Source organism: Rhipicephalus microplus, chromosome 10, assembly GCF_043290135.1.
Source record: "Rhipicephalus microplus isolate Deutch F79 chromosome 10, USDA_Rmic, whole genome shotgun sequence".
Classification (NCBI taxonomy): domain Eukaryota; kingdom Metazoa; phylum Arthropoda; class Arachnida; order Ixodida; family Ixodidae; genus Rhipicephalus; species Rhipicephalus microplus.
Window position 1 is genome coordinate 98,940,032 of NC_134709.1, and position 25,403 is coordinate 98,965,434.

Sequence of the window (25,403 nt, forward strand, 5' to 3'; positions counted from 1 at the left end):
ACAATTGTTCAGGCAATCATACGTACATTAAAAAAAAAGTTACAGCAGTGGAATACAGGACAGAAAGGATATACGGAATCAGCAGGCGGCATGGGTGAATCGGTGTATAAAAAAATGCAGCGGGGTACAAAAGAAATGCGAAAGTTCAAAGAGAAATATCAAAGAAGAAGGTCGCTGTCCTTGATTGAAAGTTCACTATCTAGATCACTTAGGCTGCTCATAAAATTCGGTTCATCACTTACCAGCTGTGAACCACATCTGCGTGTATACGTACGTTGCAACTATTTGTAACGTCTCACGACACAATTTATGGCGCCCTGGCGTCAAGATGGTGCCCGAACTTATACGTGGCGGCAACCACCTGCATTTTGTCTACAACATCCTCGTTTTTTTTTTTCTTCAACTGTTGAGGAATACATGTACCAGTACCGCAGACAGGGGGTGGAGCTCCGGGCCTCAACCCCATATCTCAAGAGGACTTATGGGGAATACTGGACTAATCTTTTAAAGGTTATCTATAAAGTTAACAAGGTAGTTATAAAGTGGGAAAAACAGGTATCCAAGCCTGCAGAGGTAAAACGGGGGCTTAGGCAGGGGTGTCCTCTGTCAACCTTGTTATTCATGATGTACCTACAAGGATTAGAGGCCAAATTAGAGGGAAGTGGACTGGACCTCTCTTTCGTCAAACAAGGAAAACTCATTGAACAGGCACTACCAGCATTGATGTATGCAGATGATATAGTGCTAATGGCCGACAACAAGGAAGATTTGCAGAGATCAATGGACATCTGCGCTAATGAGGGAGATAGGTTAGATTTCAGAGTCAGTAAGGAAAAATCAGCAATCATGATTTTTAATGATAATGAACGTAGTGAGCTTAGAATACAGGAGGTCACGCTATAGATAACAGATAAATACAAATATCTGGGCGTATGAATCAGCAATGGGGCCGAGTACCTGAGGAAACACGAAATATACGTCACGAGTAAAGGTAACACGAATGCAGCGCTGATGAAAAACAGGGCACTGTGAAATTACAATAGCTATGAGGTTGTGAGAGGAATATGGAAAGGGGTCATGGTTCCTGGTCTGACGTTCGGCAATGCGGTCTTGTGCATGAGATCAGAAGTTCAAGCAAGATTAAAAATTAAGCAACGTGGAATAGTAGGCTTGCCTTAGGAGTTCACGGGAATACACCAAATCAGGGAGTACAAGGTGATATGGGATGGACATCATTTGAGGGCAGGGAAGCTAGCAGCAAGATAAAATTTGAGAAGCGATTGAGAGAAATGGGGGAGAAGCGTTGGGCTACCTGTAATGAAGAATGTCGATACAAAATGGAGAAAGTGAAGCAGAAAATTGACTGGTAAATACTTAGAAAACAGCAGGGGGCCAAACCAAAAATAATTATCGGTTAAGAAGAAGGTGAAGGAAGCTGAGACCGATATGTGGAGAATCGGTATGATTAAGAAGTCCGCACTAGAGATCTATCGAACTTTTAAGCAGGAAATTGCCAAGGAAAGGATCTATGATAATACTCGGGGTAGTTCTCTCCTGTTTAAGGCCAGGACGGGAGTATTGTGAACCAAGACATATCGGGCCAAATACGAAGGGGTAGACACGGTATGCAGTGCGTGTGGAGAGAAAGAGGAAACTGCCGAACACTTGATAACGTTCTGTAAAGAACTTCACTGTATAGTTCAGGATGATGGCGCAGAGTTCTTTAAAGCACTGGGGTTTAAGAACAGGGAGGGCAAAATAGATTCTAAGCGGGTAGAAATAACTAGAAGGAGGTTGTCTAATTTGTGGCTGAAGTCAAGGCACGAGTAAAAATTAAACCCTTCACTGCAAAGTAGCAGTCCTCAACTTCACTATTTTAAGTAAAAGATACATCTAGTTTTTGGTTCACTAAGTGTTACTGCTAAGTGGCGTTAGCCGCTGCCTTATATAAAGGGTACAGCCATACAATTAATGTATCCATACATTTTCTTTGTGTTTTTTTTTCATAGTCTATACATGAGGACAAAATGGCACTTCACCGCATGTGCCTGCCTCCATCCACTTCGGATCAGGGTGTTCCCCCCCCCCCCCCCCCCATCCCTCTAAAGAAGTTCTGCCTACGCCTTTGATACAGACAGAAGAAAGGCAGGCTGGGCGAGTTGATGGGGCTCCATAATACAAATGTTAAACAGCGCTTAGACACGGGACGAAGGAAGAAAGTGACAACACACGGAACCTTGTGCCTTGTCATGCATATAACCGGCGAAAAGGCACTGCCCCCCCCCCCCCTCCGCGCTGGTTATCTGTATGACTGTTCATGATAGAAAATCCCCGGTGCGTACCACACGCCAGCGATGACGTAAGGAGATAATACGAACGTGTACATGCTGAAAACCTCCCACAATTAATTCCTTCCAACTATGCCAGTTTTTCGATGCTTTCATCACGGCCGCTCGATCGACGCAGCGGCCGTGCTTTTATGCTGCTATTCTTCGCGGCCGCAGTTCCATCGTGTTTCATTGTCTCTTCAGGGCTGCTTGAGAACCTGGCTTATACGCGTGCGCGAAAAAAAGAAAAAAAAAACGAGCAGAAGCAAGGACCACTATATCCGGAACACTCGGGGAGATCTTTCTCGTGCGGCGGTATACACGGACGATGTCAAGTGCGCAGGAAGGTCATCGCGAAGCGCGCGTGGCCGCGCTGGCGCACTGCCCGGCCGCGCCTGAGAGTTGGCGCTCGCTCTGCGACGGGGAACGCCGGGTTTCTGACCGAAATGCTGTTGTTAACCCCGCGAGTGATTGCGCAGTGCCAGGAAGGCTCGCGATATGCGAGTCCTTCCACTCTAGTGGCGTTGGTTGCGTAGTACCCTTTGAGGGACACCGTATAAAGCAGGAGTTTTCAAGTCCAGTACGTATATAATTTCTCGCGGACAATTGACATCAAAAGTTGAGAAACGTATACCGGTCTAGAGTGTCTGAAGTAAGGCGTTCTTTTGTTTTTCTGTTTAGACAATACAGTTTTTTTTTTTCAAAAGCACTAAAAGTCAGCCCCCGGTCGTTTCCGCGCATACATCTCTTGTACAGGTGGAAATACTTTGGATAGACTTCAGCGCAATTTAGAGGAAGACAAATGGAGACACATAGAACGCATCTCTATTTGTCTTTGTCTAAATTGCGCTGAAGCCTATCCAATTATGTACAAACTCGCCCAAGTCGAAGTGCTTTTAGAAATACTTTGGCGCGGCTAAATTGACGCCACGATTTAACATTAACTTTTTAAATGATTGAGTTTAGTGCAGTTTATATTAGGAAGTTCTACTGCGTGGTCATTTTTGTCCAACCCGTTTTTTTTTTAAGAAGTCGCATAATTTGCACGTAGTTCGAGATATTCATCGTCCAATTCTTAAGGGCGAAATCGAAACTGATATACCCGGCGCGCGACAACCCCGCTACGACAGATCGGAACTACCTAAGCTAGCGGCTAAATTGAAATCCGCGCGCAATCTACGTGCGAACTACGCGCGATTTTTGTGATGTTTAAGAAATTGGAATTCCTTAATTAGAGCAACTTTCTAATATAAACAACTGCATTCTAGTCAATAATGAAAAAGTTAGTGAAAGAATTTTTGTTAATTTACGTCAATGTCATTTTAGTGGCGGCTATAGAAAATTCCGCGTCGACATAGAAGACGTGCGCAAAAACGACAGGATAGGGACTGTCATAGGATATTTATTTTAAACAAAAACAAACATACATTTACCGTTCTTGTTCCACGTTTAACACATGGTGAGCGCATGTGGTGTCTCACGGAAAAGATGCGGGAGATGTCACTCACGTCTGTGCAAACACGTAGCTCATGAATGTTCGAGACGGAAGCCGTAGGGTAACTTGATTTGGATGGTTTTACTGAACTGCCCCCGGCCAATGCCGAATAAAAGCCACATTGGCAGAGAAAAAGGCGCTAGGTGTGCTATAAGAAAAAAATATGCAAGGAAAGACTGGTAGCCAGGGTAGGAAGTTGCGGGGAGGGGGGGGGGGGGGCTTGCTTCAACTGTTTGCTTTTGGTCTTAGTGAATGATAGGGGTGGGTAGCGGCTTTGTTTTATCTTTACTCAACACATACCCAATATTCGAACGACAGGAAGTAGAGCTAAGTGTGTGAGGAGTCGTCGTAAGATACATATGAGTGTAAACACGGATGCGATCGACGATATAGACTACACAAGCGGCCTGTTTTGTGTTGTCTTGGTCTCTTAAATTGTCTGTGTTCGCACGCATATATCTTTTCTTTATCATAACACCCAATGTTTGCACCGACTGTGCGATTGTTGCATATATAAGTACGTCAACTTCTCTTCAACTGAGCTTAATAGAACATGCGCAGATAATTTCTTATACAAAGCATGCCATTCCGATTCCCAGCCGCATTTGCATCGAAGCTGAATGTAGGAACACTCGTGTTCTTAATTTCAGGTGCGCGTTATGAGGAACCACAAGTCAGGTGATCTGCCGAGTACACCACAACGGCGTGCTCCTTAATCGGTTCTAGCACGAAAAATTCCTCACCCCTTAAAAATATTTCTCCATTATGGATCGATTGCAATGACATCACTGAAGCCACCATGTTTGATCCCCAGCACGGGTGTTTCCGACATCACATGCAGGTTATTTCGTTTTTCATGGCGCTCAGAGGCGTTCCCTCATCACGTTGAAGCAGGTTACCCGCACCTTTTTCGCCATTAAAGCCGCCATTACGGAGTAGCCAGTATACGCTCAGAAGCTGAGTTAATGATGTCACGTGCCAGCCGTCTTACGCATTCTCTTTTAAGAGGCACTGACACAAATATTTCGCACTTTTTTTTTTTTTTTGCAATAGGTAGCTTATGACCCACTTATCACCGCTGGTAACCTCGTTTGCGCGAGTGCACGACGATTATTTTAGAGACGTTTTTAGAGCGCCCAGTCTGTTTCAGTTTCAGAGATCACCGAGCCAGGCAGGAACAGTTCCGGGTGCAAGGTAAACGCATCTGGTCGCGTGACCGCGCAAAACTCTGACCTGGGCCAACACCACCTAGAACTCGCGCGCGAGGGTATTTATATGCGCAAGCGGGAGTAGCGCTAACACGCAGGTAGACAAGACTTAGCTCCTTTGTCATTCCCTTCAAGAATCACTCATCATCACCAATGTTCGCGAAATGGCGTTGCACAGGGAGGGGGGGGGGGGGTTGGATGCCCCATTTTCCTAATACGTCGTCTTCAATTGAGTTTGATTGATTGTAAGGGCTAAAGGGTGCCGGCAAGGTGAATAGAGGCTTGCTTCAGTGACAACCCACCCCTGCGGATCTGGAGGAGCCGTCGGAAAGCTACCACGGCGAATCTAAAGACGAGTCAGGATGCAGCTTTCGCACTCGGCAACCTGCGAGTGTTCTGTAAAGCTGGCTCCTCTGCAGACGTGGTCTGAATGAGGGGAAGTCCACTTCAGTGGCTTCCTTGATCATGGTAGCGGGTTTCCAAGTGTTCTACAAGATTGAACCGGGCTCTCAGCGGCGGTTTTTGAGTTTGCGTAAAAACAGGGTGAATTAGTTTCTGGGGAATTAAAGCGCGAGGTAATGTCGTATATCACAATAAGTACAAAGTATGCAGCAGCGTTACTTTGAAAAGAAAATTCGCTGTTCTTGTGCTTGTGTGAATCTTACAGCACCTGCTTGGGTTATACCGGCTGTTAGCACTGTTCTAAGCCTTTCCATGCGCCCCTGTGACAATGTAATAAACAGCTCATCTTCGTCGCAAGTTTGAAGCAATGAATTACATCCCAACCGTCAATACGACCTCGGCTCTATGCTGGCCCAACATGGCTGACCTAGCCGGTCATGGCCCGAGCTTGGTCGTCAAGGTTGGGCTAAGGGTGATTTTTGTTAATGGCCTCACACCGGCCGACCTTGTAGACAGCAGGTAATGCACAGCTGGATTTAACAATCTTTTGTGAATAATCTAGTGCATTCTAGCGACAGTCGATGTGAACGCTCAAACAAGAAATTTTCGGTGACCGAGAAAAAAATGTGCGCAGTGTAGGAAGTGAGTGAGTGCCCACAGATATAACGCGATGTCAGCTTGTGGCTGGCTCAACTGGCTAACGTGATATAGGGTCATCAAAGCATGACCTTATATAAAGGACCGCGTTCGGTCGCCCAGGCATTGGGTGCCGACCATTTTCCTATCATTTGCCTACCGTTGGCTGAACGTCTTTGGGCAACTAATAACCAGCGAAATTGTTTGTCAATCAAGGGATTCACTTTGTGCCACCATTGGTCGGCCGACAAAAGGGGTTGCCGAGCTCTGCCCATGGCTTGTTTAGCAACCATCGGCCGTCGGTCAATTTCACTTGGTATAGCAACAGTTTTAGAAAGTTATAGGATGGGGCGACAGGTTTGCTCAAGAAGCTTACACTGCAAAGCGACCGGGAAGGTACGCGACGTTCTCCAACGTCGTCGCGCACGAATACGCTACGGCCGGGTTCGTCGATTCTCCGACACGGCGCAGGGAAGGCACACGAGACAGGTCGTCAAGAAACACTGGTTTTGGGACCGACAGGGAAACTCCGCAAGACGGACGGAGTGAATGCTTGCAAGCAGGTGCTACGGCTGTCACACAAAGGGCACCAGCCGAGCGCACGTACGACAAGCCGCCTGCTAGAGCAGGGCGTCTACTTCCCCAGCAGGTCTGTGTGCATCTACTGCAACACGCGAGCTTCGGGCAGAAGCAAGCTAACAGGAAAGGGGGCTGTCATGGGCGCCCAATGAGGATCGGCAAAGCACCATGACGTGTGCTAGCGAGACACGAGTGGATGACATGGTCCGGGCATGTTCGAACAGGCACCTCCGTGTTGGGAAAACTGACGCATGGTTCGCACCAAACAAAAAGGCCTGGCAGCGAACCACGGTGGCCATGTTCCCGGCGCGTGAGCCGCCCAGGGCCAGCACTTGCGCTAGCCGAGGAACGAGGCGCTAAAGGGGAGGACGCGCTAGAGTCCCACAAGGAAGAAAGGCTAGCAGCTCTTTCCCTCTTTTTAGCACGAAAGTGTTTTGTGCTGGGGTCTACTACGACTCCGCCGACGTATTTCCGTCATGGATAAGAGGTTAAAATATATTTAACAGATTGCGAAGAAAAAAAAAACGATAAGGAGGGGATCTTCCGCGGGCGTCGAACCAAGACCTCTTTATATACAGCGCGCGGCGCTACCCACTACTCCACGGTGCTTTTTATTGCGATAACAATTATATGGACAGTATGGGCTGGTTTTTGCCATTGCCACCGCTGCCGCCGTCATTCACGTATATGTATGTGCGCTAGCCTTCTCTTTCTGTGGAGCAAACATCGCCTTTCTGGCCGGGCTCGTCTGCGCGCGCTTATCTCGCCAGTGAACAGGGGGGAGGGGCATACGGCTGCCGCTATCGCAGCAACGATCAGCGCGCGCCTTGTGCCCCCACAGCAGGGGGGAGCTTCTGCGGGCTGCACTCTCAATACGAAAAAACGGTGCCAAAAGCCTACCTGGAGCGGCCGTGTTCTCTTACGCCAGCGTTACTTAGCAAGCGCATGCTTACCACAATTAATATTGCTCCTTGAAATGCTAGCCTTGCTTCGTAAAACATTCGGATATGTTGCTATCGCATTCATTGCTTCGCCCCTTTGCTGAAACTGTGTGTTACAAAACTGCCACTCTAGCGTCGCCAGCGCGAAGTCGGCGACGGGAATGACAGCAGGTTGGTTCGTTCCGTACGCAAGCAGAGACAATGAAGAGATCAAAGACGTGGGAAAACAAAACAAACTTTAGTCTAGTGATAGTGCAGCACACGGGATCTAATATAACACTTCAATACAACTAACAAAATACATTGACACTTGATACAAATACAGGGATATATAACAGAAACAATAACTCAGCTTACGAGAGAGAACTATTACAAACTACACAAACTAACAAGAATAGAACGACGGAGGAGAAAGTTCGAAGATCTAAACAGGTGAAGGCATACGTGTGATGACCGGCAGCGTTGTGTCCCCGACGATCGGATGCGAGAAGTCGAAGAGAGTTCTGGCACGACTGCGATGTCGGCGGTGTTGCAACGCTGGTGGCTCCGGGAGGCTAGTGCTTGCAGGTGACTTCGAGCAGGTTGAGCTAACTCGAGGCGAAGTCCCGATGTCTACGTTGCAGACGTTAATATCGCGTCGCAGCTAGACGAACGGCTAAGTTAGGTGGCCAGCCGATACAGAGCCACACTAAAAACTTCTAGAAGAGATGCTTGTTGATCTGTTTCTACACCATCTTGGTCAGCGACTAGTCTGCCTAGCAGGGCAAAATCCTGCGCTTAAATCCCCCTCGTGTCTCCTCGCTCTCTTCCTTGGGGACAAGAGACCTCTACCTGGGTCCAATCATGCGCGTTTAATTGAGGGGAAACTCCGCCCCAAAAATATTTTGACCCCACCCCTTTTTAATAGGGAGAGGGCCCGCAACTAGCGAGAGTGACAACCTGTCGGGTTGTTGTCATACGGCTTGGCCACCAGAGCGTTTCCCACGCTTTTCTCCGTGGGAACGGTCAACCACTTAGCTCTCAGCCGGGCGTCTAGTAGTCTAATCCTTGTACGGGGTATACCGCGGCCTTCTACGACCTTGCAGACGTCGCCACGGTTACAAAAGGATTAACTGTCGGCGGCGACGTTCTAAGGAGAGCACCCCCATTTTGCACTTATCGGTTCCCTTTCATGTGCCGCCGTTTCTCACGGTCAGTCGGGGAGTACGGCGCCCGTTAATTGCCGTGACGCGGTGTAGCCGAAAATAGCCGTCCGTGACATTGCCCCCCACTTTCACAATGTTATTCATAACATTTGTTCGCACGGAGGGGAATTTTTTCGACAACAAGGAACAAAACACCACCAACAAGGCAGACATGAGGACTGTCCCTCTCATACACAACATAAATAGGCAGAGTGCATCAAAGTAACAACAAAAGGAAAAACAAACAATGGTTAGAGTACCAGCTTCATTTACACGCAACAATATCAATGCGCCATACAAACAAGAAGAGGAAATAGCCGTGTACGGCAGCCATCAATACAGAATACACTGCACGAATGTAAACCACGAAAAAAAAAAAAAAAACGGAACCGGGCGCTCCTCTACTGTAGTGCAATCCTTTCAATGTGCATACAGCAAGTAAAAACAGCCAATGCACCAGCAAAAAGAAAATAACTCAAAATACACTTCTTATACAATGAAATACGTGCATACAAACAGAAAACAACCGACGGAAGGAGAAAAAAAAACAACATGCTCATAGCCCTCAATTCTCAATGCGCGCAACGACAACTGTACTGGGTCACGCCAATCTTAATCAATTTACGAAATCATTCGGTTTATGCTAACATCTTCCTCCTTAAATGCCAATTCACGCCATATCCACATGACAGTGAAGGCATGCGACATAACACTAAACCTATGAACACTAGAAAAATAACACATTTTCTTGGTTTTTACCTTTATGCAAATTTTCGCACAATGATTAAATTACTTCGATGCTATTTTTCAGCCTTTGGTTCGGCGATTTCCCTTTTGAAAAAAATTACACCGCATCACGTAACTTCCAAAATTTAAAAGACTTGAATACACATCTTGGCGTACAACTGAGTAACAATATTTAACACGCCTGTGCAAAAGTTACTAGAACTGACCGTTCCCCCTTTCTCAACTAGATTCTTTTGAATCGCACACGATGAGGTCGCGGTCCCGGCGGTTTTCCATCAGGCATGAGGCTACTAAACACACGAACGTTAGGCTGTGTTTTGCCGTCACGCCTCATTCTGCACTTCGGCCGGCTTTCTTCGGTAATGTGAAAGGGGTACGAGAAGCAGGGGGGAAGCCTGTGGCATTTTTCTTTTGTGTTCTCCCCTATGCGGTATTTAGCCACTCTGCCCTTTCGACTCTGACCCTTCGGCAAAGGCCGCTTTCCCGAATTTGTCGAACTGAACCACACGCTGCGTTGGGGTGGCGTACCTCGTTTCCTCCCTCTACACCTGGCTCGCCGCTTGTGCTTCCCTGAACGCCACCATTGACGTTCCTTGAAACGGACTAATGGCCTACCCTCTCGTCTTTCTTGCGACTGAGTGGGGCCTGACCTAGACTTGCGCAGCGCAGTGCGCTTCCGCTTCTTTCGTTTCCGGCGATGTTTGCCTGCCCCCTTTCTCTCGATGCCATCATCAAGTCGCGTCGGGAACTGAGAAGTCGGGAAGCTCGTTGGAGCTTGTGTTACATTTTGCCCCACGCTCAAACATTTCGAACTCGGTGTCACGACGGACTGCCGGGCCAAATTATCTTTGTTAATGCTGATGAAACCATTAACTGGGCCCTCTCCGATGGCATCGCTGCACTCCTGAAGCGTCGCGTTCTCGCTGTGTTTAGCCACTGTGCTAACCCTATCTGCATGTGACGATCTCGAGACGTCCTCTCGAGGCATGAGGATGGTTTCCAGCTTCTTACTGGGTCCATTAGGGCTGCTGGCACACACCTCATCCTCGCTAGGACCGTTTTTTGATACTGTCTCTTCCTCGAGACCGGCCAAGGCCTCGTTCTCTACATCATTTATATGGATGCATTCGAGAATATGCGGGCCCTTTTCCAGCGCGATTTCTGGGTCTGGCGTTTCATGACGCGCTTCAATGTCCAACGCTTTCCGACGCGCCTTGCTTTCAGACTCTTGTCTTTCTGCTTCGCGCTCTCTTTCAGACTCTTGTCTGAGCTGCTCTCCTTTTGTCCAGACAGAAGTTCCGAACGTCCGGAACATCTCTGCCTTAACTACCTCGTAGTTGTTCGCGTTGTGCCGACTGAGTCGCTCAACAGCTTCATTTGCCTCGCAAGGCCGAACCGTGAGTAGCCCTTGACACCATGTGTCTCGCTCAACTGACAGTTTCTCGCCGGCATCGCCGTGCTCACTGCTGGATCGGCTCACCCTGCTACCCTCACTGAGGCGAATCTTTAATTGCAGTAACTGCACTTCCCGTTCTCCGGCTTCCCTTGCCGCTTTCCTTGCCGCTTCTCGTTCTTTCGCCCTTTCTTTGCGCTCTCTCTCCTTTTCTTGGCGCTCTCTCTCCCTTTCTTTTTCCTTTTCCTCCTGTTCTCTCTCCCTTTCTTTTTCCTCCCGGGCCAGTGCCCGCTCTTCTCTGGCTAACGCCTGCGCCTGTTCCTGCTGCTCCTTAACCCATTGTCTCAGTTCGGTGCCCTCGAGGCCTAACTGTTTACCGTACGCGATCCACTTATCAAAATCCATACACTCCATACTGCAAGTGTCACTATAATGCCACTATAAAAACAGCGCTATCATTGCAGGATGCAACTGCTTCAACTGTGCGGCTCTATCACCACGCTGTCCGCACGGTTCTCGTTCACCCCTCACTGTCTTACTCTTTGTACGGAACGTCCTGTCTCGCGGACGCCAGTTTTGTTACAAAACTGCCACTCTAGCGTCGCCAGCGCGAAGTCGGCGACGGGAATGACAGCAGGTTGGTTCGTTCCGTACGCAAGCAGAGACAATGAAGAGATCAGAGACGTGGGAAAACAAAACAAACTTTAGTCTAGTGATAGTGCAGCACACGGGATCTAATATAACACTTCAATACAACTAACAAAATACATTGACACTTGATACAAATACAGGGATATATAACAGAAACAATAACTCAGCTTACGAGAGAGAACTATTACAAACTACACACACTAACAAGAATAGAACGACGGAGGAGAAAGTTCGAAGATATAAACAGGTGAAGGCATACGTGTGATGACCGGCAGCGTTGTGTCCCCGACGATCGGATGCGAGAAGTCGAAGAGAGTTCTGGCACGACTGCGATGTCGGCGGTGTTGCAACGCTGGTGGCTCCGGGAGGCTAGTGCTTGCAGGTGACTTCGAGCAGGTTGAGCTAACTCGAGGCGAAGTCCCGATGTCTACGTTGCAGACGTTAATATCGCGTCGCAGCTAGACGAACGGCTAAGTTAGGTGGCCAGCCGATACAGAGCCACACTAAAAACTTCTAGAAGAGATGCTTGTTGATCTGTTTCTACACCATCTTGGTCAGCGACTAGTCTGCCTAGCAGGGCAAAATCCTGCGCTTAAATCCCCCTCGTGTCTCCTCGCTCTCTTCCTTGGGGACAAGAGACCTCTACCTGGGTCCAATCATGCGCGTTTAATTGAGGGGAAACTCCGCCCCAAAAATATTTTGACCCCACCCCTTTTTAATAGGGAGAGGGCCCGCAACTAGCGAGAGTGACAACCTGTCGGGTTGTTGTCATACGGCTTGGCCACCAGAGCGTTTCCCACGCTTTTCTCCGTGGGAACGGTCAACCACTTAGCTCTCAGCCGGGCGTCTTGTAGTCTAATCCTTGTACGGGGTATACCGCGGCCTTCTACGACCTTGCAGACGTCGCCACGGTTACAAAAGGATTAACTGTCGGCGGCGACGTTCTAAGGAGAGCACCCCCATTTTGCACTTATCGGTTCCCTTTCATGTGCCGCCGTTTCTCACGGTCAGTCGGGGAGTACGGCGCCCGTTAATTGCCGTGACGCGGTGTCGCCGAAAATAGCCGTCCGTGACACTGTGACTCCCCTTTTTTGTCTTTATTGTGCGTACGTTGTCAAGAATGCTAACGGCAAGCCATTGGACCGTTTGGCGGTCTCATAGCTTCGTAACTTCAGCGCGTTTTTGTCACCAGTAGCAAGATGGTGCGAAGGTCTCGCGTTGGGCGCGCCTCAAGCTTGTCGCCTCTAGCGTTGTGACCAGTGCCTCCCCCACAGAGCGTAATCTCTCTCGTGCCGTGCTTATCAGACTCGTGATTCGGGAGATCACGAAGGTCACTTCACTCGCTACCGTGGCCGCTTCTACGAAATGAGCGCGCTGCTGACACACGACGCAGGAAGAATTGTGACAGTTGCTCGCGCTTGACCTGCGTATACTTGTGCGCTCGTTTCGAAAGCCTTTGATTGTGTTTGAATAGCGCGCTTTAAGCGTCGAGCTGGGATAGTTGTTAGTCCGCACACGTCCTGTGCATGTGTCTCCTTGAGGTATGCGCTGCAATTTTCGAGCTGGTTGTCGTTCTTCGCGTGATTTTGCAATTCGCTGCTGTACCATTCATTCCTTCGCCCTTGTGGCGAAGAAAATGCCCCCAAAAATGCTCAACTACCTCTGTGAAAGCATGTTTCACTTTCGTGTTATGCCGATCTCTAGGAGAGGGAAACGCGGCGGTGAGCGAAGGAATCTCCGCGTGCTTTCCGTGGCTTCAATACGATGAGAAGCACACGCAAAAATAAGCCATCTGCTCATACGGGCGTACTATGACCAACCACACCCGGTTGGTCATAGTACACGTTCCCTGGCAGTGCCATGCACCCCCCCCCCCCCCCTCCTCGCCTTCGCGGCATTCCTCTATATGCCGTCCGCGCGACAGAGACGGCCGGGTAGTTTCACCTCTGCTTCAACGGTGTTCGTCAGTGGTCTGGTCGTAACAGTGTCACATGAGAGAGTGTTTCACCGTTGCTGCTGTTAGTGACATCTAAAAGAATTTTGTCAAATGTGGCGGTGTCTCTATTGAACTGACCATCTTTAACATTACGTAGCTAAAACCTAGTTTGTTTTCGCTAGTTACAGCTACAAAAAGGGGGAGGGGGGCAGTGGTGTTAACTTTTTTTTTTCGTAAAGTCGCCGGGACGCTTCCGAAAAGTCACCAATTTTTGCCAAAAGTCGTTAAACGATGATGCATGGTGATCATAATTTTTTCGCGAGTCTAAAGTGTTTTTACTTGTTAAATCACGTGAAGAGATTTTTTTATTTAAACACTATGGTAAATCAATTTCTGTTGCGGCGAATGAAAAAAGACAGTGCCGCTAACTCCTGGCAAAGTGACTGTGAACAGGTGAGCAGTTGAAGTCCACCTGTCTGCGGCGAACCGTGAGCCATTGAACAGAGCCCTCAACTGGAAAACGGGAACGGCCGCAATCAGCTTGATCCTGTATGCTTCGGCCTCATTTATTGAAGCTCGTTCTGAGCATTCCACTGTTCTTACAATTTTTTAATGTTCTATGTCTGTTTTTGAACGCTCTACCTCAAATTTTAAGGTCCCCAAAAAAGTCGCTAAAGCTCCAATGAGACAGAATTGTCGCTAGCGTGACTGCAAAGATGCTAAATTCAGCGACTTTCTCGCTAAGTTAACGCCACATGGGGAAGGGGGGGCTCACATAGGTGCATACACGTGGAGCCTGTAGACCTGTTTAAAGGAGAGAGGTATCATTACTGTAGCATGGAAGCACAAAGGCTGACATCACTGTCACGGCAATGCTCTTTTGCCTTCGTTGAAAACTGGCATGGGAAATGTGCAGCACCTAAAGGCGGCGCAATAATCCACCGCATGAGTGCCATGAGGGGCCATTTGTTTCCACCATGCATGCTGCAATGTCCTTCTCTCCATTCACAATGCCCCGCATTGTGTGTAGTGAGCAATAGATTCTGTATCTTCAAAGTGCATGTCGCTGTGCCACCTTCTCTTGTGCAAGCGGTACACAACCCGGCCTTGCAGGTTGGGCACATTGTGGTCGGTCAGCACGGGCTGTTCTCCACGCCTGCTGTCTCGTGCATTATCCGCAAGCGCAATGCCTTGGGAGGCTTCATTCTCACCGCCAGTCACAACCCCGGAGGCATCAACGCTGACTTCGGCATTAAGTACAATGTCCAGAATGGGGGTAAGTATCCCTTCATTATCATCATTATTAGCCTGACTATGCCAACTGCAGGGCAAAGGCCTCTTTTATGATCCGCGAATCAACGTGGTGGTGTGCTATCTGCTACAACGTTATACCTGCAAAATTTTTAATCTCGTCGGCCCACCTAACTTTCTGTCTCCCCTGCGTTTGCCTTCTCTGGGAATCCAGTCAATTACCCTTAATGACCACCGGTTATCCTGCCAATGTGCTACGTGTCCGGCCCATGTCAGTTTCTTCTTGATTTTAACTATGATATCCTTAACCCCGGTTTGTTCTTTGACCTGCTTTGCTATCTTTTTTTCTCTTAAAGTTACACCTATCATTTTCCTTTCCATCGCTTGCTGCATCATCCTAAATTTAAGCTGAACTTTCTTTGTAAGCCTCCGGGTTTCTGCTCCGTAGGCAAGTACAGGTAAGATGCAGCTGTTATATACCTTCCTTGTGAGGGTTAGTGGAAGATTACCATTCATGATTTGAGAATGCTTGCCGAATGTTATCCATTCCATTCTTATTCTTCTAGTTAATTCACTCTAATGATTCCACTCTGCGGTTACTACCTGTCCTAAGTAGACATATTCCTTTACTTCCCTTCATTATGACACATTATGACAGGAAATAACTAATCACTTTAGACTGGTGTAGTTATCAGATATTTATTAAGCTGAAAACCTTTGATGCCTCATCAAATGTGAAAATTGACTGGTGGTGCATGTCGGAGACATCAACACCACTAATTAAAAAATAATCACATATTGACGTCGCCTTATATTGCAGGGACTGACATCATTATATGGCACCACTGAAAAGTTACATAGTGACATATTCATGCGACATCATTTGTTGGTCAAAGGCCGTTCCTGGTGGAATTGCAAAACCCCATTAGTTGTTCAAAGTTTTCAGAAGGTGGTACAGGAGGTTCAATGCATGAACATAAAAGAAAAAGCAAATGTATCCACCTTCGAGTTGATTTGAATGCAGAAGGACTGCTGAGAGTTTTTCGTGCTCTGAGCGCCGATTGACACTCTGGTTCCTTGCACAGTGCTCTTCCGCTTTATCTACCAGCTTCCAGTTTAAGTAAAAAGTGTGTAACAAGTAAAGTCATATAAAAAAGGTGCCTATAATTGAGATTCGTGATATATATATATATCAGTGCTAAATTTAGTTTGTAATGGTTTCATACGTGCAACTGATCAAGTGTCTGAAATAATTAACAAGACAAAAAATAATGGCAGGACTGCAATTTTTATAGCAGAATTCCTGTATGCAGATGTTCAGCATAAGTTAATGTAGAAACTGTGCGGAAGGTTTTAGTACTGCTTTAACTTCTGCTCTGAAGCTCCTCCACGAGTTAGCCAAACTGCGCTGAACAAGTGAACATTGAATAAAAAACTACCAAGCACCGAATCTTGAAGGAGCACTGACATCAAATTTACTCATGCCAAGATTTTTCCCCAGCGAGTAGCTATAGACCCCGTAGCAGCGATCCGCGACATAAAACGCAACTGAGGCATGAATAACTATCGCTTTTATTGATTTATATTACTGTGATCTAGCACTATTTGAAAACGATCGGCATTCCCGCCATTTTTAGCGCTGAAAGCACCAGCAGTAGCGCTACCTCGTGGTCACCTCCAGATCACGCCACAGCTGGCCACTTCTCCACAGCAAAGAGTGACATCAGGCTCAGCTGCTCCGCGAACACTTCGTCTGCTAGGCGGACACATTCAGTCATGCCTTGTCACCTGCATTGCTGTCGTCGCTGTACAAAGTGTCAACTCAGGTTCAATACGATAGTCTGGAGCTTGGAATCCCCGCGATTCGTGACGTCGCGAATTATTTTTGCTTTGATTGACCTTTTGCAGAACAGTGATTACGAAATGGACGCCGTTCCAAGCAGCACTGCAGAGGTGCCCGAGGATGCACGCTTCAGCCATGTTCGCTCGTGTGTCTCAGATATATTCGTGTGTTTTGGCGTGCAAAGCATTCAGGTATATGTAGAGGGGTCAATGCAATATAGCTATCGCGAATGAGCATCATCAGAAAAATAGAATACGTTTCCTGCTTGTCAGGTTCTTTTTTGCGCCTCGAGATGGCCCCTATCCAGGTGGGGCCACCTATCCAGCCTCTCGCGGTTAATGCGGTATTACCACTTTCACGTGGACACAAAGTCTACACATGAACTAAAATTCAATGATACCTGCATGTTAGTTGTTAGCGATGATATCTGACTACACGCTCTTCCACTTTTGATAGCTTGTGGTTGTGTTGATGTGTAACACATACGTGATATGAAAAGACACCCTCATTGTGCTTTTTTCGTACTTCGAACTAGACGACTGCAACTCACCTGCAACTCGCAACGATTCCCCGCCATGCTGACCGACAAGCACACGTTCAATCATGCTCTTTTCTTTCGCCATTCTTTTAAAGGTGGTTTTTATTTTCATAATTTCACGAAATCATTCGAACCGGTGCGATGAAAATCAGACGGGACGAGCCACGGCCGAGCTAGACTGCACCTGCAAGTGCTAGCCCGGCCCTGGCCCGGCCGTGGACGAGCAAGTGCGTTTCTGCACTTCGGCGCCAGTCGGTGCCACGATAAGAACACTCGGATCGTACACGTCGTTGCTATAAGGGCATCGTCACTCAGGATGGTATTTGTGGAATGTATCACACCGAACACGTAGCACTAGTGTCGATGTTGCAGGGCAGTCAGTCTATTTTCGTTTTTTCTCCTTAGCTTTTCTACGCTGTGTGACGTCGAATTAAAATAGCTTCTATGCGACGGATGTGATTCAAATTTGGCCAAGAAGACCTATGCATACCAAGCGATCGAATGATGGGCACATCTCAATCTTGAAATTTGATGTCATTGCTCTTTTAATGGCAAATGCCATTTCTTGTGTGAAGTTGCATGGCGGGCTGACGCACTGCTGTCTTCGAGGAGCATTCAGTCACAAACACAAATGTTGACTGCGTCACATGATGCCCCCTCTTCATCTTTCTTCATCCACAGTTAGGTTCAAACCAAGATGGTGTCGATATTGCGAGTTGCGCAGTTTTGCATGAAGTTGCGTGATACATGCTTTAAAATGATTGTTAATTATGTTCAAGGCTCTACTCATCAATGCTTTGGGGATGATTTTTGTGTGTGCCTACACAAATCAGTCTCACAAGCTATCTTAAATTCATAACAGTGTCAGTACTCCTTTGACGGGACACTAAAGGGGAACAATGGGTCACTTTATACTTATAAATTACACTCTAAAAACAGTGATATAGTTAATTTCAACATCTTATGGGCTTTAAGAGAGCAGTAAATTAAAGTCGAGGTTTCATCATGGATCGCGAAGCATACTTTTCGTATTTTGGTGACATGGCTCTGCAGTGTTTTTTTGAAACTTACCATGCCAAGTTTATGATGCCCTCAGTGGCCTGCATACTTATTTTTTACTGATTAGGAACTATGATTACTGATTGGTAACTAGTAAATGCTATCGAATTTATGTCACATGTTTGGTGTGGGATTTTCGAGTTGCCACCCACATTTTTTTTTTTCCCACATTTTGTTGCTTAACCAGAATTCTTTGCATGGTAAAAGTGATGTTTTCAGCTTTCTGAAATCGTAGCTTACTGCTATAGGAAAACTTTCTGCCTCTCTAGTATCCTGTAATCTGCGGAATAGTTTGTCGATGTACATTATCAAATGTCTGTCTCCGATTCGCCATGTGAAACTTTCTAATCTTGACGAAGCCTGGATCATGACGTCTCGCAGGTCCAGCTCCGGAGTCTGTGACGGAGCCCATCCACAAAATGAGTACGTGCATTCGGGAGTACAAACACTGCCCCGACGTGGTTCCGGATCTGGGCAAGCTGGGCACCCAGACCTTTGACATAGAGGGCCGACCTTTCACCGTTGAGGTCATTGATGCGGTCAACGACTACGTTGAACTCGTGCAGCAGGTATCCAACCAGGCTACTATGCATGTGCACGTACTTACCATATATGAATGCGCACATGCTCGTAATATGCACTGAGACTTGGACATAAAATTCTTAGATGGGTGAATTCTGGTTTATACAAATCTGGATGATGGTAGTCGCACATCACGCATGTCATGAGACCAGAGGGGGAAAATTAATAACTGAAAAAAATGAGTATTCTTATGATGATGGTCAATGAAAAAATAGCACTAATCTGCATGAGGGTAGTCTCACATCACGCATGTCACAAGACCAGAGGGTCTTGTGACATGCACAACCATTAACAAAAAAATGAATGTGCTCAAGATGATGGTCAATAAAAAAATAGTGCTGAATGAATAGGGACATGAGAATAGGACACTTAACACAGGCACACAAAGGCACTCTTCTCGTGTCCTTGTTTATTCAACGATATTTTTTCGTCAACGGCATGTACCAGCAAGCCCAAATTACAGCCGTGGTAACGATGGCTGATCGTATACACTTCACGCTTTCAGCTTTGCTCTCCGACGGTTTTTAATGCTAGGAATGGGCTGAATTTGTTTTCATCACTGCTTGGCCAACGTATCATACGAGCAACACATTATCGTGCAGTCAATGTCATTGCCTTTTCACCTATAATTGATGAAATTGTACTGCGGCTGTATAGTCTTTTACTGTGTAACGTTTCTAAAACTCGTAATTTTATAATTCAGTGCAGAAGCTTCCATAACATTTTAGCGATCCACACTCCCGTCTAATGTGCTAATACGCAAACGCGTCAATCTCCTTTACTGGGCTCAACGTTGCACGAGTCGGCTCTTTGTCGTCTGCTTTGCGTAACGTTGATTCTCACAGCGCGCACAACCTGCTGTAACATTGTAGGGGGTTGGGAAGCGTCATTATCTAATCTCTTGAAGAATCCAGCTATAAATGTTACAAATTTTCGCTTTTGAACTCGGGTAATTCAAGGCAGTAATCATGATTCGATTGTTGGAAATTGTGCATGGCGCCGACATAGACGAAGAAGAGGAGTAGTGAGGTAGAGGCTGGACATGTTTGGGCGGAGATCTGGTGTGTTTCAATCAAGAAGAGGGAAGCAGGGAGCTTCGCCATATAAGGACAGCAGCTTGTCCTTTTTTTTATAGCAATCTCTTTCTCTGTGATTGTTCAAAGAAACTTCAGCTTGGGATAACAGTTTATGACATTCCGATGATATTTCACTATATTAAAGCAAAATTCTTAACCTGGCCTTGTCTAGCGGACTGCAGTTGCCAAATGGTCCAATAAGGGTCTGGACAGTGAGGATGATGGAAGGGGGAAGAGAGAGGGAGAGCACTTGAAAGAATGCCTTTCCCACATCTTCTGTGAGGGTCATTTCTGAAGGGCATTTCATATCAGGTTTCAAAACATATCTACACTGATTTCTATAATGACTGAAATATGGATGCCAATTCTGACAGCTTTCGTTCTACAGGAATGTTTCAATTCATAATCATTGCATGGGGTGCTTTACAAAAAAAAAATGCTGTAGAGCAGTCTGGTCTCAGCAGCTTACCCCAGCAAAGCACTATCAATTGAAATAGGCAAGGAAATAATGCGAGTACTATTTAGCATAGTCTTAACTTTTTGTTTCATGTGAAGCTGTGGGCTGGGCATTGTTTGTACCTTCGTGTTATGTGGTTTTCGCTTATCCTTTCTTCGTATTATGTGCCCTTAAATGGCCCTTGACAATGAAATGTTTGTGACATTTTACTGTGATTTGTAGCTTTGCCTGATAATAATGTAATTCAATCGTAAATGTGCTAACGTAACATAATCAATGCTAGCATTGTTACAATTTTAGCAACACTTCAAAACATTTTTAAAAGGGAAGCTGGAGCACTTCATAAAAAAAATGTCATTATCCTTGATGTCTGCATTCTAAAACTAATGTACATTAGTATTCACTCGCAGGGGCAGGGTAGCACTGTTTTCTTTTGTGTAGCTCCTGCTGCAACAACTTCGTTCTTGTTGACCACAGTATTACCAAATTTTCAATCTGCTTTAGCGTCACCGCCAAGCACATTGCAGTACCATACCTCTCTGGCTGTGCAGATATTTGACTTCGACGCAATTCGAAACCTCATCAAGGGTCACGACGGACGTCCCCCTTTTCGCGTGCTCATCAATGCCATGCATGGTGTAACGGGGCCATACTGCCGCCGCATCTTCTCCGAGCTGCTGGGTGTGCCCATCGAGGACATCCGCAACAGCGAGCCCAGCATCGACTTTGGTGGCAAACACCCGGACCCGAACCTGACATACGGAAAGGAAACTGTGGACGAGATGAAGAATGGGCCGTACGACTTTGCTGCCTGCTTCGATGGTGATGGGGTATTTAAACTTCCTTCACTGTATCGTCATAGCTCACCCTCCTTAATACCCTTGTCATGTGCACATAGAATCACTAAAGCCATTATTTCTTATGGATCACTTCCGTGAAAGTCTGAAAAATGTGGCGAGGTACAAAAAGACCTTAAATTTTCATTCACGTGATTGAAGAGCCAAGCTACTAAAGAAACCCATGTGTACACGGTTCGCAGAAAGAAAGTTTGATTGAAGTTGCGACAATCGCCCTCTTTGGCGATTCACTTACTCAACAACAAACCAGGTTTGTTCGCCTGGTAGAGCGGACAGTCATAGAAAGGCACTGGTTGCGTATTCAAGTCTCTGTGCAGGATAAACCTTCCTTCATTTAAGAAGCTTTCACCCCTTTGGGTTACCTTTCACAGCTTGCTGCTATGAAAAGTTGCATGGTAAATCTATAGTGAAGTTGTTATACAGACCCTGTGCTGTCGGATTCATCGGTGTGGTCATGCTAAAAAGCTCGCATTACCAGGTTAGAGAGAAGGGAGTTTGATGAGAGGAGAAGGGAATGGGTTGGCAATTCAGAGGCTGGCAATTCAGAGGCTGGCTATTCAGAGTGGACTGTAAGGCAATCGTGTGATGAAGGCTACGTAAGACGTACAATTTAACAGTGCATTGAGTGGAGGGCTGTTGCCTCTGTGATGGCAAAAGATAGATTGGCACAAAGACTTAGCAGCAAGAGAGAAGAGTAGTAAAAAAAAATGAAGGCTACGTAAGACGTACAATTTAACAGTGCATTGAGTGGAGAGCTGTTGCCTCTGTGATGGCAAAAGATAGATTGGCACAAAGACTTAGCAGCAAGAGAGAAGAGTTTAGTGAAGGAAGTGTCTAGGCTCTTAAAAGAACTGCTACATAAAATATTGTGCAACCACACATCCTGGCGGCGACACAAATGAAGGCTGAATGACTCTGTGCAGTGCTTTAATTGAACAGCGTGATGGGTCTCAGACGTCGTCATGCATTGTGTTCGCCGCAGGACCGCAACATGATCCTCGGCGCCCATGCCTTTTTTGTGACCCCCTCCGACTCGCTCGCCGTGATTGCGGACAACATGCATGTCATCCCGTACTTCCAAGCGACGGGCATTCGGGGACTGGCACGCAGCATGCCCACTGCGGGCGCTGTAGACCGTGTGGCCACAGCCAAGGGACTGCCCATTTACGAGACTCCTACTGGATGGAAGTTCTTTGGAAACCTCATGGACGCTGGACGCCTGTCGCTGTGCGGAGAGGAGAGCTTCGGCACTGGCTCCGACCACGTCCGGTAAGCAGATGGCGCCGTCGAAGATATTGACCTTACATGATTGTGACTGAAATATTTACTGCTATCCCCGTTAAAGGGGCCCTGCGACACAAATTAAGTGTGTTGTTTTCATCGCTTCTTCTCGAGCTATGGAATGCACCGATATCAGTGAACGAGTGGCAGGGCCAAAAACAGAGCTGTAATTATTTCTATAGAGAAACCGCATTGTTATTGGACTAGAGTGACACACAGGGGCTATTTTTGGGATCAAAAGTGGCGCTTTATCACGTGGCAGTGACGAGTCTGACGACAAAGGCTGTGCGTTTTCCTTGGTACGAAGAGACAAATTGCATGTAGTATTTATGCGGTCTTAAATAGGCCACACTATTGTGAACTAAAAATTATAAAAGCACTTTTTGTACTTCCTCACATACAAAAGAATGTTTCTTTAAATATGAAAGTATGAAAATGATTGCAAAATGATGCTAGAAGCACTGTAGAATGGCCACCACGAAGCAAGTCGTCTAGTACGTCTCTATGAGAGGCGTGTGGCGATTAGAAGTCACCTTTGACGTCAGTGGGAGAGTGAAAGGGGACATTTTTTTTTACCCCGTTTTGCTGGGGTTTTGAAGTTTAAAGGCTAACAACATCCTTACCGTGTACCGATTTCGATCATTCTTCTTGCGATCATCTCACTATTCAGCACTGCATGAACTCCATTGGTGCGGAATGCAGATGAAAAAGATTTACAGGACCAGATTTATGAGACTCGCAGAGTTTGTGTATATTTGCAAAAGTTCAAATACATATGCTGTTTTTCTACACTTGGCAACAACTTGACAGTGGCTACAGTGACGAGGCTTTTGCACATTCGTGTTACTTTTCAAGTAGTACGGAAGCTTGCAGCTGATTTCAGTCATAATAATTCGTCATGGACAACGCTAATTTTTGCTCACAACCAGTGATGCCAACGCCATAATGTCTGCAGTACGAGCTCTATAACGCTATCAGGCTAGCGCGTGAAAAGTGTTTGGCAATTTAGAGCATTGTGTGCTATACGAATACCTATATACGAATGTAAACTCGTGTGGTTAGATAAAAGTATGTTGTTTAGAAGCAATGTTGGATGATTTATAGTTCAGGGTACTCTAAAAAGTGAGCGTTGTGTCTCGCACTGCTCTCGATAGAGTGTGTTTAGAAAAAAGATTGGCAGATCTCGCATACAGTGGGAATCAATGATATGCGAAGCACGAATGTGAAAGTGTGATATGTCACTTCAAAATCAGCACAACATTACGAGGCGAGATAACAGAAAATGTGAATGGGAGAGACATTTCAATTGTTCAGTGTACATTTTAGTGTTATGTTATGAATATATTTTCCTTAGAGAAGTAAACTGCGCATTCGTGGCCGCACACTGATCAAGTAGTACACAGTTTTCAGTGCGTTATATATATGTATTCACATTTGTATTGTAATTACTAGATATAACATCCCCTATACTTTCCTTGGCACTATTGTTTGTTAGTTCTCATAAACATTTCGTCTGGCAAAGGGAAAGGAGTACTTGAAGTTTTCCTTCTCTTGTCAGTGTTACATTCCTATATTGTATAGTTACCTTGAAATCATCTCTCGCAAGTCCAATTCTATCGACCGCTTCCCTGCTTTTACTGGTGCCATTGTCGGAGAAAGAAAAAGAATTTGGGAGGAGCGTCGAGCTACAATATTGAAGTCTGGTCACAGAAAACTTAAGGAAGAAATAGGCCCTGTTAAAAAAAATCGTAGCATATCCATGGAGTGAATGATGAGTGGGGCGAAGAGTCAGTCAGCCCTTCCGTGCTTCTGTCCTGCTTCTGTCCGTCCCTGCTTCCATCGTCCGCGTATCCATCTATGCGTCTGTTCGTAAGTCCGTCCATCCATCTGCCTGTCTGTCTGTTCGTGCGTCCATCTAGTGAACACTCCAAGTGTCGCCATCTCCCATTTCACATTCCCTGTGGCACATACCCACTCTAGAGCGGGTATGTGCCATCGGTGGCTAAGTACTACTACATACATACATACAAGGGATGGACAGACTCACGCCTTAAGGAGCTTCGCCCCTAAAAGAAAAGAAAAAAAAAGCCAGCTCTACCATTGGTTGGCTCTCTTGAGATGCAACTACTGTGGGCACTGCAAGAGCCTAATTTTAGCCTATAAAATTAGGCACTGCTCCGGAGAAACATTGCTGGATGAGGTTGGTTTGCCAAGGCTAGCGAAATCGCAGAATGCTCCCTCCCTCCTAGTTATTTCCTCCCTCCACTACTGGTAGCACAGATACTCAATGATAATGGTACACTAGAAGACGAAAGGCACAGTCTAGGAAGCGGTGTACTGAATTAAGTTCTCGAAGCAGTTCATTAGTATTTCCCAAGTACGAAGAGATCAAACTGTTGTTACCACACCTCCAGGAGGCTAGAGCTACTGTCAGCAGCATCGTTCCTTCCTTGCCCTCTGTAGTCACCTGACCCTAGGGTCTAGTCCTCTCGGACACTGATGAAAACTTTTTCTTGGGCAAGCTGGCTCACTGTAGGGCTAGGGAGTAGCAGCGCGAATACACGAGACAACACGGACACACAAGAACCGACTTGCAACTCATTTTTAATGGTAGAATGAAACGCATTTTATATGCCTGAGTGGAGCACAGAAAAAAAAAAAGAAAAGTGGGTTAGAAGGTTTATCAATGGGGTGGGTTAGAAGGCACAGCACCAACAATGCAAAAACCCAGCCAAGGCATAATTGGAATAAACACGTGATCTATGATTTTTCTTTTAGATCCAAGACCAGGCGGCTGCATCAAAGACGGCAGGAGATGGGGTGTTTTGTATGCACTTGTTATCAAGTTTCTCAATATGATACGCTTCTAAAATGATGCATGCAGTCTTGTTTTTGCTCCTACCTAGAATCTTCGTCTCTGATGCTGCCAGAGATTAAGCGTTGCACATTGACGTTGATTT

General features: G+C 46.4%; 1 protein-coding gene across 1 annotated transcript in view; it reads left to right on the plus strand.

The window, feature by feature from the left end:
* The window catches only part of LOC142774824 (phosphoglucomutase-1-like), a 36,490-nt gene that overhangs the window by 2,158 nt on the left and 8,929 nt on the right, over positions 1-25,403 (plus strand). The window contains exons 2-5 of the mRNA XM_075875933.1: positions 14,613-14,775; positions 18,572-18,759; positions 20,857-21,135; positions 22,145-22,431. Coding sequence (XP_075732048.1) covers positions 14,613-14,775; positions 18,572-18,759; positions 20,857-21,135; positions 22,145-22,431 — 917 coding nt within the window. The remainder of the gene's footprint in view (positions 1-14,612; positions 14,776-18,571; positions 18,760-20,856; positions 21,136-22,144; positions 22,432-25,403) is intronic.